The 15044-nt window shown below is 43.1% G+C and overlaps 1 protein-coding gene across 1 annotated transcript in view; it reads left to right on the top strand.

Moving 5' to 3' along the window:
* The first annotated feature begins 1225 nt into the window (after positions 1-1225).
* The window catches only part of CPE (carboxypeptidase E), a 292738-nt gene continuing 278919 nt past the window's right edge, over positions 1226-15044 (top strand). Inside the window, exon 1 of the mRNA XM_069243945.1 lies at positions 1226-2394. Within this exon, the coding sequence (XP_069100046.1) occupies positions 2085-2394 (310 nt within the window). The 5' untranslated portion in view covers positions 1226-2084. The remainder of the gene's footprint in view (positions 2395-15044) is intronic.

Raw genomic sequence — 15044 nt, forward strand, 5'->3', positions numbered from 1 at the left:
CTGTGGCCCAGCTAACCTTAACAATGCTATCAACTTTCACAAACCTTCCAGACACCTCAGCTCGGCAAGACTCCTATTTACACACATCCCATGCATATGGAAAACCAAATCCGGTGGTTGGGCATTCTTCTGCATTGCTCCTACAGCGTGAAATGACGTGCCATTCCACATCCGAGCCTCCTCCTTACTTCTTGAATTCCACCAGAACCTGAAGACCTGGCTTTTCGAGTAACCACATGAGGCCCTAGGCTTGGCTAATCTCACACCTGCTCAGCACCAGGATACCCTGCTGGGTGAGAGTGCACTTTCAAAACTAACAAACAGGCCATGACCCGAGAGAATCAAATGCACTTTGAGAGCATTCTGTTCAGACTGGTAGAACGCCCAACCATGCTTGAGTGTTCTCTTAGCCTGGATGATTGATTTTGGTTCCCATGTTGTGTGCCTGGTTACCTGTCCACATCCATAATATGGGCTGACTAAGAGGCAAAATCATTGCCTTGCTTGTGTGGGATCGCGCCCCATGAAAATGAGGGAGTGTCCTCTGAATACAGCACTTGCTTTACATGTCAGTATTACAGAAGGGGCTGCACAGACATCCGCTGCCCCTTCTGTAACAGGGGCACTGGAAATACTGCCCAGAAGAATACTTGCTTGACTGCAATTACTGGTTTTACACTTGTCAGCCATGAAAACTGCTCTTAGTTCTCAACATTACTGCTTTCTATTTTTCCAAATATTACTATTTTGTTAACTTTTTTATCGGTAAAAGTACACCACAGAAGAATGACATGAAAATAAACAGTTACAAAGTTCACAATACGCAAATAAATAGGTATTGGGCAAATTGCAAGGCGTAAGTAGCCAGTTTTCCTAGTGCGAAATGTCAAGGCTTAGGTGTGGTAACAAGGACCTCTTTCACCTTGAACAACTATAACAATGTACTTGGAATCCTGATGCTTGTGTTGAAGACTGGCCTGCTGGAAATTGTAAGATTGGGTCCAGGAGCGGTTTGTGGGGTGCGGAAGGTGTGGGGTGGCTCGTGGAGGTGGAGGAGGGGGGAATAAACCTTAAATTATTTAAATAAAAAACAAAACACTTACCTGAACCCCTCTGCGCCACTGCGCTCCTCCGCTTCGCTGCTGCGGGCACAGGCTCCCAGCCTGCCTGCGGCCAGTCCTGACGCTGCTCAGAGCAGTGTCAGGATTGGCTGGGAGCGCTGGGTGCTCCCAGTCAGACTGAGAGCCTGAGGAGGCTCTCTCCAGCCCGGCAACTCCGTTGCTGGGCTGGAGAGAGCCTGTGCATGTGCGGCCAAAAATACATGCGCAGTGAGGGGGAGTGCTGTGCACTCACTGCTCAACACATACGTGGCCCGCCCCTTTAAAAGAAAACAATAATGAACAAAGTTTATTATTGTTTTCTTTTAAAGGTTTTGCAGCTGCTGACAGGGGACGACCCTCCTCTGCCCTAACGGAAGAGCCGCCCCTCATTGGGACTCTCGAGTACAGACATCAGCTCTTACTCTCAAATAACTCTCTCCATGCACTGTATGGGCTCGGAGGCTACCTCGCGGACTGACAAAAACTGGGCCCACACTGGCCCACCAGAACGTACCCTTGGCCCACGCAGATGAAAATTCCTGGAACCAGGCCTGTCAGGTAATGTAATGACTACGTGCATGAAATTGTGCAGAGGGTGAAATCGTCGCAGGGTGAGCAGCGGACAAAAAATGAACGAATGCATCCTGTGGTAAACAGCTCGGTGCTCTGAACGTTACAGCCGTGCAAGAGACCAGAGCAGCAGCACTGAAGCCGCAGCCGGTGCTGTCAGTGTCAGGTAGTCGCCCCTCCCCCCGGGCACTTGGTAGAGCCCACGTCTACCCGCATCTCCGGGAGTGAATAGAGCAGCCGATCCCGAGCCCCCTCCTCTTGCGGCCGCTGAGGGAGATATAGGAGCTGACGCAGCCTCGGGGGCAGAGGCTGAGCAGCAGCATCAGCACCATCAGAGGCGAGCGAGCACCGAGACGGCTGGCAGGAGCAGACAAAGGCTGCATCGGGGCAGGCACAGCGGCGAGTGGAGCTGAGATGTCGGGGACGGCGGTCGGCGGTTGCGGGCTGGGTCAGCTCCTGGGAGCGCTCTGCGTTTGGCTGCTGGTGCTCGGCCGCTTCTGCTCGGCGGCGGCCCCTGGGGCCAGGGGCGGGCTTGGCGAGGGGCAGCAGCAGGAGGACGGCATCTCGTTTGAGTATCACCGGTACCCAGAGCTGCGGGAGGCGCTGGTCGCCGTGTGGCTGCAGTGCTCGTCCATCAGCAGAATATACACGGTGGGGCGCAGCTCTGAGGGACGGGAGCTGCTGGTCATCGAGATCTCCGACAATCCCGGCGAGCACGAACCAGGTAATGTGCAAAATTCACACGACCGTTCTTTGACAATGTATAGCCAGTAAATTCCTGCCCGCATGCATCCAGATCCATGCAGACCGAGGTGCATGCTAACGAGCTGCTTGAATGCCAAGAACAGAATCCTAGAGTGAGTTCCATCTAGAAAGCGCCCAGATATGTAAAACCTTACCCAAACACTAAGTATCGTGCTCGTGTATATTCACCCCACATTCATAATAATCCACTAGGAATTATCATAGCCTATGCACGTCACCCCGGTGCCCGGAACTGTTGGTGCATTTCAGTACGTGTCAACCTGCCCAGGCATGATATGTTCCATTAGTGTCTGCCAGACCCACCATTAGCCCTGCATGCCTCCCCAGAACCATTATTACCCATTAGTGCCAGACCCATCATTACTCACTTGTACCTACCCAGACGTATAATTTCCCACACATATCACCAGTCTACTGATAGACATGTTACGAATCTCTAGTCCCATTCATTCACCGTGGATAGCTCACTAGCTCATCAGTCATACATGGCATCTATTACTTCTGCAGGTCCGGCCTTGCCACGACTCTTCAATAGATCTGTCCTTTTGCTTTGGCACCACTTACCCGGCTTGGCATGCTAATAAACTGCCTCAAATAGTATTTCAGAACATCACCGTAGCAGCACACAATATTGACATGCAATTCAGTTGTGCCTTGAAAGGCGGCTTTTACTTCTGTAGTACGGTACTCTAAGTGTTCTGTCCAGTGCGATATTCCAGCGCCAAGAAGCAACTTCTGCGGCAATAGTGAGCGTAAAGAAAGAACCTCGTACATATCTGATCCATAATTTGAATACCCGGGATAATAGTGCTCTTGCTTAGTTTATGAATTTAAAATAAACCTGGCATACCTCAGCAGCGTTGCAGTAAAGGTCACTTCAGCAACATATCAGTACTGATAAATGTGTTGGAAGTACTCGTCAAAGTATGTTGCAATGAGTCGACCGTAAACACTAAGGATCTAACAGCTTTTTTGATAGGACCTCCACGAGGACATATTGCCATTTGAAGAACTTCTCTTCCATTTCCCAGTCTGCTGTTTACATACTTCTTTCGAATGTGCTCTCTGAATTGGGCCCTATGGGGCTAATTCATCAGTTGTTAACATTTCTTTGCCCTGAACATTGGTGTGAGTAATACCATATTTGAGATATTATGTCTAAAAGAAATATATATTGGATATATTTTAAAAAAACTCTTTTTATTCGCATTTTTTCACTAAACTATAAGTGGTACATTAGCTTTAGTTTTCGCCAGGATGACCCACAACCGTGAACGTCTCTACATCTTGCCCATATATTATCTCTCTAGTCAATCAATCTCTAACCACCCCCTGCTCCAGTCTCTAAAGCCATGACTTTGTTTTCTCACGTTTCTTCGGGCATGGTCTAGCCTTGTCAGTAGGCTTCTCAAATATGGCACATCTCTCTTTACCCCACACTTCTGGTATGGTGAAAAGGGGCAGCTACGGGAGTCTTCCAGTGCTTCGTAATGTACGATTTTTGCCAGCAGAACCCCAGGCTGAGCATGCATTCACCTCTTGGGAATCTTCTTTCATTCATGACTCCAAGCTCTGTTAACATGAAGGACAGATCTCGTCACACTTGTGAAGTTTTACTCCCCACCAGCGGACCAATGGTCACTCTGTACTCCAGGACATTCCTCAGCGGCCCCTGGTGTCCACCCAGGACACGCCTCAGCTGGAGATATCTGAAAACAGTGTCCTATAGGCATGTCAAAGTGTTCTACTTAATCAGAGAACGGTTTCTTGTGGCCACAGTCCCACATTTCACCTACCCTGGACATGCCAATGGTGTCTTACTGATTAAACTCATTCATCTTACACAGCTATGTTAAATATGGTGCTCCTCCAGAGCACACTCCAGCCTCGGTTCAAGCCCATCCATTGGCTTGTGCAGGCAGCCTATCACTGCTCTTGTGACCTGTGGTGTAGAAATGGACAGTCAGCTGCCTTAGAGGGCATTAAGTAGAACTCTCTCTATCATGTCAGCTCGTTCCTGTCTCGTAGTTTGATCTTTCTGTGATCCAAACAGCCTGTCATTAACTACTGGCTCCTGTGTTGCCCAGTAGTATAGTGTTTGTCTACCTCTGCCATGCCACCTTTGTATCTGTATTCTGCACCCATATCATATGCCTCTTGGTTGCTCACATGAATGACCTTGAGGTTTTATAGATTTCCTAAAAAAAAAAGCTCTCCTAGGGTTTAAAAAGGGTAGTTCTGAAGTGGATATAACAGCTTTGGATGTAGAACTTTATAAATAAAGCCACTCTATCTATTATTAATATGGGAAGCAAGTTTCATTGTATCAAATTTGTGTGTGTAGATCATAGGAGTGGCAGCAAGTTCACCTCCTATGCCCACTGTAGGTGTCTAGTGATGTGTATACCCAGGTATTTAAAACTGTTGCCTGTCACCTTTAGTTAAGTTTGCCACTTGTCAGCTGATGTGCCTTCCTGGGGGGGATAAATCACTGATTTACCTTAATTGACCATTAAGCCTAACATCACCACAAATCTATCTAGTGTATCTACAGATCACTGGACAGTTCATGTTGGTTACCTGGCATTTATCAGCAGGTTATCGGCCTATAAACAGGCTCAATGTTTTTGCCAATTGTTCCAGTCCAGACCCTGCCACAGTCCAGGTCCTGCAGCAATCCATCTAGTCTAATCCAGTTTGCAGGCGGCTCAATGGCAAGTGCAAAAAGTAGTGGTGATAGGGGGCAAGAGAAGAGAACATCACTCTGTTCACACGTACACATTCACAGGGTTCCCTTTATAGGATCTCAACACAAGATACATATTTGGAACATATTGAATCTGTTTAACACAGGGGGTAGAGTTTATGACAATAAATCAAAGTTAATAATATTCTACAATTATAATGCATTAACTACAAAACCTACCACTGCATCACAAGTTAAATATTTAGTTAATATTCTTACCTCTGCCTGAATCTGGGTAAGTTGTAGGTGATGCAATATTATTTTCATGGGATACAACACATGTAATATAGTAGGGGTTATCCCTGAGGTAGATTTGTACCTTCAAAAGGAGAAAATTAAGTAATCTGTTAAGCCTTGCTGTGGGTGGTAGTATTTTTTATATTCAACGTGTTGTTCTATTAACATATGTGACGCACATATGAATATGGAGAAGCACATTATATGTTGGAGATCCGTTTTTCATATCACAAAAAAATGAACTATTCAGAAAAATGCATCAGTGGCTAATGGTAATTAGAAACGAACTGATGCTGTTTCACGAGACCAAGATAGTTTCATCATCTGTTGGGAAGTTTTTCCAAATAATAATATGCTTTTTTGTTTGGGAATTTCAGGGAGTGTTAGTATGCTAACAGAAGCCTAAATAGGTGTGACTTGCATTTGTCAGTGAACTTCCATGTCCTTCTTTCAAATGTTGCTAGGACTTTTAGTTTTTCCTCTTTGAACATTGGATCATTGTCAAGGCTTCCTTTACCAAATCAGTAGTCTTTGTCAATAAGAGAAGCAGTGTGAGTTAATATTTTAGGAGGTCGGTCAATATCATGTCTTCTGTATGCAAACAATATAGTAATTATAGATCTTGCCCATGAAGGACTTAATAGTCGTCTGGGGGCCATGCAACAGTATGCTGGCACACATTTTTTTTAAATCAGTTCTTTTAAGAATACAATTCTTTGTTTCCCCAAGAAAAAATGGTAACTCTGCCAATTATCCATGGTATTTAGGCGTCCAAAAATTGGAAGTGGTAAAATCTTACAATTTCTTAGGGGAAATTATGTGTACCAACTTGAGTGATACTGACCATATCTGAAACATTATGTGTAAGGCACAATCCCAGGCTAAGGGATTTAGAGCATTTTATAATGCTGTAGGCAAAATACACTCTTCTAATCTTATATCTGTCCATCAGGACAAACTCCCTGCCACCTTATTGTATGCTGTAGAGCTTATGTATGTGTCCAGATGGGACTTTTTAATTAAGACAGAGGGGTAGATTTTTAGAATAATAATATCTTGTAACACCCTTGCATCAACAGATGCCTTAAGGTTGGAATTTGGGATTAAAAGCGCCTATGTGCAAGATCTGGTGGGAATTGTTTGGTGGGCCTCTTGCCTTTGGAGAAATGAAGGGCATACCCTAAGATATCATATGGGGAAGGACATTTTCGTGGAGAAATAAGAAAAATATATTTTTTTTAGATTTAGAAATTTCACATTTGCCTTAGACCAACTCGACCTAGAGCAGAGTTTAGTGCTCTCACTTCCTGTAAATCAGCTAAAGGCCTGTCTGAAACAAGCTTTGTCAGCGCTCAGCTTTCACTTAGACTGCAAAGCTTGTCATAAGAAAGGGAGCTGTCAAATGATGAAGGATGCCATATCCATTAAAAAAGTCCAACCGTATGTGAGATGGAATACCCCCATGGGGTAAGACATTTCTGAACCTTACTACGTCTAAGCATTCTGCCCCTAATTTCCTTAACCTCTAAATGGTATGGTTCTGCAGTAACCTGTAATCTTTGCTTAAATGGTGTACAAGATTTGAAGCATGTTTTATTTGTTTGCCCTGCTCTGCTGTTGCACCGCTGGACTTTGCTAAGACCTACATTTCTGAAGTAGTTGTTGCGTTCTTTCTCTAAGGTATAGTAGTTAATGTTTTTTCCACCCAATGAAATGTTCTGCTGTTTTATTTTTAAATGTTTCTTGAACTTCTATTGATCTTTTAGTACAAATTAAGTTATAAGATGTTACTATCTGTTTTGCATCTCTCATGAATTAATACATTTAATGGCTCCTCTGAAGATATTAATGTTTTTTGTTTTTTTACTATATATGAAATTGTTCTGTGTATTTTCTACCCTCACGTGGACCTCTTTGTAGTTACAAATCATGAAAATAAATTTGAACTTGAGCTTGGGATAGTAAGATTTGTTGGAAAAAAATGTTTACAATTCCTCCCCTCCCATTCTGCCATTCCTTTTTTATCTTTCACATTTTTGTGGGACTTTATTCATGTATTTTTGTAAACCCAGGGAAGGAGAGACATACCTCTATAGTTTGTGCCCAATGCTTAGTGCGGCAATGTATCTTGAACATTTTGTCACTGGGAAGAAATTCCTATGGTGGATTGCTAAAAAAAAGCCAGACTATCTGCGAGATTAGAGTTTGTAACTTCAAAATAGACCTCTCATGTTGTCCCTGTCAGGTCGAATGAGTGTTAACAAAGTTGGGTCAACATCCCCTGGCCCAGAGAAGAATGTTCTTGCATGTGAAGGGAGTCAGGATTGGAACTTACTCTTCAATACAGTTTGGGTACGGGTTTACAGGGATGAAGGGCAAAGAGACATTTTAGTACATATTCACAGCTCTGGATCTGGTTAGTCCCTCTGCAATACAGGAACCGTTCCTCTTGTGCTTACATGGCAGCTTGTTGAGTGTCTGCTCTGGCACCTCTGACCACTTGACAAAACATAAAAGCTTTTGTCTGAACTCCAGTAACGAAAATGATTTATTGATCTCTGCAAACCAGCCCACATTGCCAAACCACAATAAAAACCACTATGATCTAGTTAGGCATGCTGTATTGATTAAGATCATTGGTTACTGTAGAACGACTCAATTGGGCCATTAGTGGACAATACCTAAGAAAGCCTTTCTGGTGACTGATTTCTTGACGATTTGGCAACTACAATAGCTGCCAAATTAGGAACTCGTGAGACAAAACTTCAGACAGTCTACTTGCTTCTGTGCACTTGTATTTAAATGGCAGTCAGCTGATAAGCCCTCCTATTCTTGGTTGGTAGTTAGACTTAATGATTATTCTGACTCTGATGTGAGCCTACTACCAGTTAAAGTTTTTCAAGCTCCTTTTAGCAATCATCCAACGCCATTTCTTGTAAACAATGATCTTCTAAAAAACATTTTCTAAGCATTGATTTTTTTCTGTGAAATTGTGAAAACATATTAGAAAAGGGTTCATCAACTATTCTTTTCTTCGTCATGGGAGAAGTATCTGTAAGTCACTGACAAGCTTTCTCTTTAGCCCAACGCCTTCCCAATGTCCCACATCTTAGTGACTCTAAGCGGTTTAACCTAAACTTTCACTTTCCCCTGTTTATGGTGTGCAGTCGGACTTCACGTAAACATATTACCTCCTTTAAGCTTCAGCTGTTCTCTGTCATAGACCACTAAAACTGTGGCATGGACGGTCTCTATCTGTTTGTATCTGCCATTCTGTCTTTCTTTCTCTCACTCACTCTCTCTCTCTTCGTTCTTTCCCTTTGAAGCACAACACCGCCGGGGGATAGTAGTGCAATGTTCTGAGCCATATCAAAAGATACGAGCAAAGCAATGGCAACACATACATGAATTGCATTTAGATTTACTATGAAAACACCTCAAGTTCATTTTAATGAAGGGAATAGGTTGGATCAAGTAAATCGCAAAAGATGCACATTAAGGCACCTTCATAGGAAAGGGTTGTTTCGTTGGGAATGCTTGTCAATGGAAGCCTTTTGAGTGAGCTTTAAGAGCTGCTGGTCATTCAGGTGTGCTACGTTTCTTATAACACATCGAGATTTTTTCTGATCATTGTATCTGGGTGAAAGTACAACTTGTTCCTTCTTTGAAACAAGCTTTAGGTAGGCACTGTTATTTTGTGTTACAAATCGCTGAGTACAGTGCTCTGGTTCTGGTACTTGTCGAATATGCCCTTTTACCTGTTAGAATTTGTTTTCAAAGGAAGTAAATCCATAAAAATAGTCGCTTGTGGTTATTTGTCTTCTGAGCTTCCGCATGGTTTTTAATATTTTTCTTTAGTTAATAGATCGAATAAATGAGTAGATCTTTAAAACTACGTCGTTAAACTCATGAGCCCACATGAAACTCTTATGGACACTTTCGTCAAACTATACACGTCTGTGCCTACCTTCTTCACCAAGATAACGGTGTGTCTTCTTATTTAGAAATAGTGCTATGAATACGCAAAAATGTTTTTAGCTTAGATCGGCACAAGGACTAGACGAGATGCAATTCCAATTTCAGACAGTAGCCTTTTACCACCCGTTTCACACTACTACACCCGTTTTCCTAATCCCATGTATAAATGAACTCTATCTCCTTTTATCATGGTATTAAAGTGAACAATTCCAATGAAATATTTAGCCTTTGATTATTTCTATGAACTACCACTGTAAGAATTTGGGTTACTGGTTGAGGGGGTGAAACTCCTACTCAAGCAGAAACCACCATCCTTGTCAGGGTGAAGTTACAAGCGAACCCTAAATTAACCTGTGCTCAGCCCTCTGGTAGTATGGCACAGAGCAGGCAGGCTTAACTTAGAGGCAATGTGTAAAATATTTGTATCATTTGTGTATACTAGAACCAGTAATCAAATGAAAACACATTACAAAGGATCCCACACCAAGTTAGAAAAATAGAGTATTTTTTCAAAATAAAATAAAGCCAAAATGACACAGTTCCAGTCAGTAGAACTGAAGATATACAGATTTAAATATTTAGGTGCAAATAGTGCCAAAAAGCACAAAGCACCATCTGTGGAGATCTGGTTGCTCCAGACCGGAACAATGTCACAAGATCTGGCCAGCCGCGATGGAGCTCGGGCTGACTAAAGGAACCCAGCTGGGCCTGCTGAATAAGAGTACCTCAAATCCTGCTTTACGGGGGTTGCGAGGTCCCATGCCGAGGATGCATCATGCAGCCATGGCGATGCATCAGTTCCAAGGAGCTGCAAAGCTCCTATGCGGGGTCTGCATTGTTGTCGAGGATTCCATCAACTAGGAGATGCGTCAGTTCTGCTAGGTCCACAGATGGGCTGGCAGAGCACCTTCAGGCCTACGTCCAAGAGTCAGGATTGGGGTGGCACCCATTGACAAGGTAGGACTCACAGATGGCATAGTCTAGGTGCTGGGTTCAAGGTTGTTGAAGCCTTCTGTCCCCAAGGCTGCAGTCAGGAGGCCAGCCAACTACAAGCTCTTGGAGCCACTCTGGGGTCCTGGGTTCAACTGATGCAGGTCCAGTCTTTCTCACCCAGGCAAGATGGCAGCAGACAGCAGATCAGCACTGCAGGGCATCAGTCCCTCAGAGCTGCAGTCTTGCAGAGTGGCAGTTCATTCAGCAGCACAGCAGTCCTTCTTCCTTGCAGATTCCACAGGTCCAGAAGTGTACTTAAGAGTTAGTGTCTGAGGTCCAATATTTATCCCTGGGCCTTCCTTTTAAGTAGGAGAAGCTTCTAGAGGTTCTTCCTGAAGTGTACAGGATTCCTATCTTACCTGCCATGGCTTCAGACTATTTACAGGGGGTATTCAGCGCTTTGTGTGGAGGCAGGGCACAGCCTATTCTAGTGTAAGAAGGACAGTGCTCAGCTCTGCCGTCCTCTCCTGTCAGTGATGGCCTATCCAGGCAGTCTGTGGCTGTCTAGGAGCAATACACAAAGCCCAACTGTCAGTCACACCCAGTCATTTAACCCAGAGACAGGCAACAAGTATTAAATGGCTAAGGCAGGAAAATGTCAACTTTCTAAAAGTGGCATTTTCAAAATTGTAATTTAAAATCTGGCTTCCTCATAAAATAGGATTTTTCATTACAGTTCCAAAGACACCAAATATGAACTTTTTTACCTGTTCCCATTTGGAAAGTACAGCTTATTAAATGTAATAAGGTAACTACAGTTTTATTCTATAGAGAGCTAGGACTTGCAGTACAGAAAAACAAATGTAGGTGTTTTCTGTACCAGGACATGTCCAACATAAAGGTACATGTTCAACTTTTTAAATATACTGCACTATGTCTTCTGGGCTGTCCAGGGCCTAGCCTAGGGATGACATATGTTTTGAAAAAGGAAGCTTAGGGCCCGGAAAAAGGTTTATTTTGCCAGGCTGACATGGAAGTTTAAAACTGCATAAACAGGCTGCAATGGCAGGCCTGAGACATCTTTGAAGGCCTACAAAAGTGGGTGGCACAATAGGCGCTGCAGGCCCACTAGTAGCATTTAATTTACAGGTCACGGGTACCTTTCTAGGGACTTATAAGCTAATTAAATAAACAGATTGGGAATAAGCAGGTGTTATCATGTGTAATGAGTGAGCACATGCACTGCAGCACTGATTGGCTGTGGTAAAGTGTGCAGAGTCCTAAGGCAAGCAAAAACGAGATCAGCAAAAATAGGAGGGTTGAAGGCAAATGTCTGTGGGCTGACTTCCCTAAGCTGACAGGTCTAACAAATACAAATGCATTTAAAAAGTGTTTGAAGTTCCCCAGGTAAAGAGACACGGCCTCTTAAGCCGTGTGAAACATTTAGTGTTATCCCAATGTTTACTGTTATTTATGAATTAAAATATCCTAAAATATCCTAACATTCTAATCCAGTTTAGACTTTAGCCTATAGAATGCAAGATGGCCTGCAAAAGCCAGAGCCATCATGAAAAGAGTCTGCCTCTAAATTCTTGATGAAATTTGACCTTTGGTCTAAACCTCTTTAGTATAACAGGAGATTTTGAAATATTTCTAGTGTCTGTTCTGGCTGTTGCACTGGCTAATGGATACTCATCTGCAGAGTGCCTCAAAGTTCATCGCTCAGCCCCACCCTTTTCAACACATGCATAATCCTCCCGGCCAATGTTATCCACACACACAACATCAACATCCTCTCCTATGTGGACAACATGCAAATCATACTCTCCCTCTCTCCCTCTCTCCTCTCCACATCTACCTACCTATGTCCAGTATATTACTGTTTGTCTCTATCCTCCTCATTAAATATCTAATGCGCCCCAGCTTGCTATGTTCTTATATACTTCTCATCCTCTCAGATTTATCTCGTCCCTCTTCTGTGTATCTTATTTGTGTAACCCTCTATGTCATTTTACCTACCCTGAGAGAATAAGATTGTTTCATTCGTAGTAATGTGTCTGTACTAGCAAGTACTAATAACACATTATATGTGCTCCTGCTGCCCAGTGAATGGGAACATTTTATAGCACACCAGGATCTGCAGAATGTCATTTTCAAAACAATTTTCACCACCAGTGGTGCATTTCGTAGTCACATTTGCTCAAACACACACATTATTTACTCTTAGCGTCACCACAACAAGCAGCTGCTTATATCATCAGTGCAATGGTTTGATTTACTTAATTTTTCCCTGAACCAACTAGAGTGTGGTAAAAAATACACTATGTTGTTTAAAGTAAAAGAAACGGGTAACTCACAACATTTCTTAATAAGCCATGACATCAGATCCTTCAGCCTACATGTGTCACCACTGAAGCGTCTTCCCCAGTCCAGGTACTTGCCAATGACTACACCACACACGGAGCTGTATATCAAATGCCTTTATTCCTCTGTGAGTACCTGTGAACCCCTCAACGTTCTAAACCAAGCTTTCATTCTAATGTATTCTAGTGATTACGTCACACTGACACAGACTCCTCAGGCAGCTAGAAGAGTTCTGTTCTAAATCATGCAAGACACTACATCACCCCCTCTATTAAATGAAAAATTTAAACTTTTAGAAATACATTAGACATATATATATATATATATGGAAACATGTATAACTATATCTCTTCAATCAATTTTCTGGGTGCTTCGATCAAAACCCGAACTTATTACTGAAAGCTGCAGGCTGTGGTCTTCATTGTCAGAGATTGCCAGGGATGGTAGGCAGTATCAGTCACTGAGTTTTCAGACTCCGTCTTTCTTTCACCATTTCGAGTTGATGACTAATGAAACACAGGCCTAAAGTGAGAAGAATATCTGGTAATAGACTTCCCAGGGTGCTGGGCTGTCACCATATGCCCCTTGGTAGACAGCACATGGAAAATGTCAGCATCATAAGGAGCATCAGATTTTCTTTTGTGCACCTGTCAGGGGATCACCAAATCTCCTTTTCTAAACAATGCCCATTGTATGTTACCTCTTGTGTGCATAAGCTTTCATTTTCTGTTTGTTAACCAAGTCCCACGTACGAAGCATGTTTTCACTTTTATCTCTCCTGATAAAAGGTAACTTGGTTGTGATTGCTCTCCCGTACATCAAAGTTACAGGACTTTCCCCTATGGTCGAGTGGGGTATCGAACAATAAGCTCATAGAGTGGAATTCAATACTGTTTTCCAATTGAGCTTCTCAAGAGTTGCATGCTGTACTGCTTTCTTTAGTGTACTTATAAAACGCTGAACAAGTCCATTGGCCTATGGCCATAAAGGTTTAACCTTTTGATGCTTTACGTTTAGATGCTCCAGAAATTCTTTACATTCTTTACTGTTAAAGGGTGGGCCATTGTCAGATTTTACAATGGCTGGTATGCCTCATGTTGCAAAGATGCCCTCAAAATTTTCAATTACCCATTTGTGAGTTTGAGAGATCTTCAACCAAAGGAAAACATGAGTATTCATCTACAATTATCATTAGATGATCTCCATTACCAAGTGGACCAAGGAAATTGATGGCTATTCTCTCCCAGGTATGTTGAGGGAGTTCTGACATGTTCAGAGTATGTTGGCTTACTTTTCTTTTTTTTTAAAGATATTTTTATTTGTCTTTAATTTGAAACATAACATTTCCAAGACATTGCATGTACGGGTTACAGTATAGTGTCTCTGGGAAAAAAGATATATGTATTCAACAATGAAAATAACTCTCCTCCCCCCCTCCCTTTCCTTCAATTCCCTTTGTGGCACCCTGTATCTCTTTGATCAGCCCCACCAGCCTGTTTGTTACTTTTCATCCTCATATCCCAAGTTACGATCCCTCCATTGACAGCCCCTGGTCCTATTTCTCTCATGACTCTCCTGAGGCCATTTTCAGTCTGATCTATATCTCCAAGGAGTAATATGCAACCCAGTTTCCCCATATCTTTTGAAATTTTTGCGGGCATCCTCTATTAATATACGTTGTCTTTTCCCCCATCATGAACCCATCCATGCCCTTTCTCCATATGCTTATTGTCGGGCAGCTTTCAGCCCCCCATTGACGCACTATATCTCTTTTGGCCACCATCAGCCCTAGCCCGCAGAACAGGAGCTTCCTTCTGGGCATGACTATATCATTTGCTATGCCTAATATTATGTATTTCGGGTCCAGGGGGATCTGCTTCGCTAGGACTCCGGCAAGAATTCCTATCACCTTGTTCCAGTATGCCTTAATCTTGGGACATTCCCATAGGACATGAAAAAAGGATCCAATCCCACCACATCCTCTTCTGCAGTCTGGATGCCTAGCCCTCCCCATTCGGTGTAGCCTTTGCGGGTCGTAGTATATTCTGTGTAGAATCTTAAATTGTATTAGTCGGAGTCGTGTCCTAATTGCGACCTCCCTGGGAAACATCAAAGCGGTTTCCCAATCTATATCCTCCAAGGGGCCTATTTCTGTTTCCCACCTAGTGCGTAGGCCGGTCAATGTATTTGGGATGTTGTTATTTATGGTCTTGTATACTGCCGAGGTCCCTTTCTCTATTATTTTGGTCGACAGCAACTGACCCTCTAAGGGGGAGCTATCTGGGATTTCCATTCCCTTAAGACCTTCCGCTACCAAGGCATGTCTTAGTCGTAGATAGTGAAAGTATTGA

This window comes from Pleurodeles waltl, chromosome 1_2 (assembly GCF_031143425.1).
Source record: "Pleurodeles waltl isolate 20211129_DDA chromosome 1_2, aPleWal1.hap1.20221129, whole genome shotgun sequence".
Lineage (NCBI taxonomy): Eukaryota > Metazoa > Chordata > Amphibia > Caudata > Salamandridae > Pleurodeles > Pleurodeles waltl.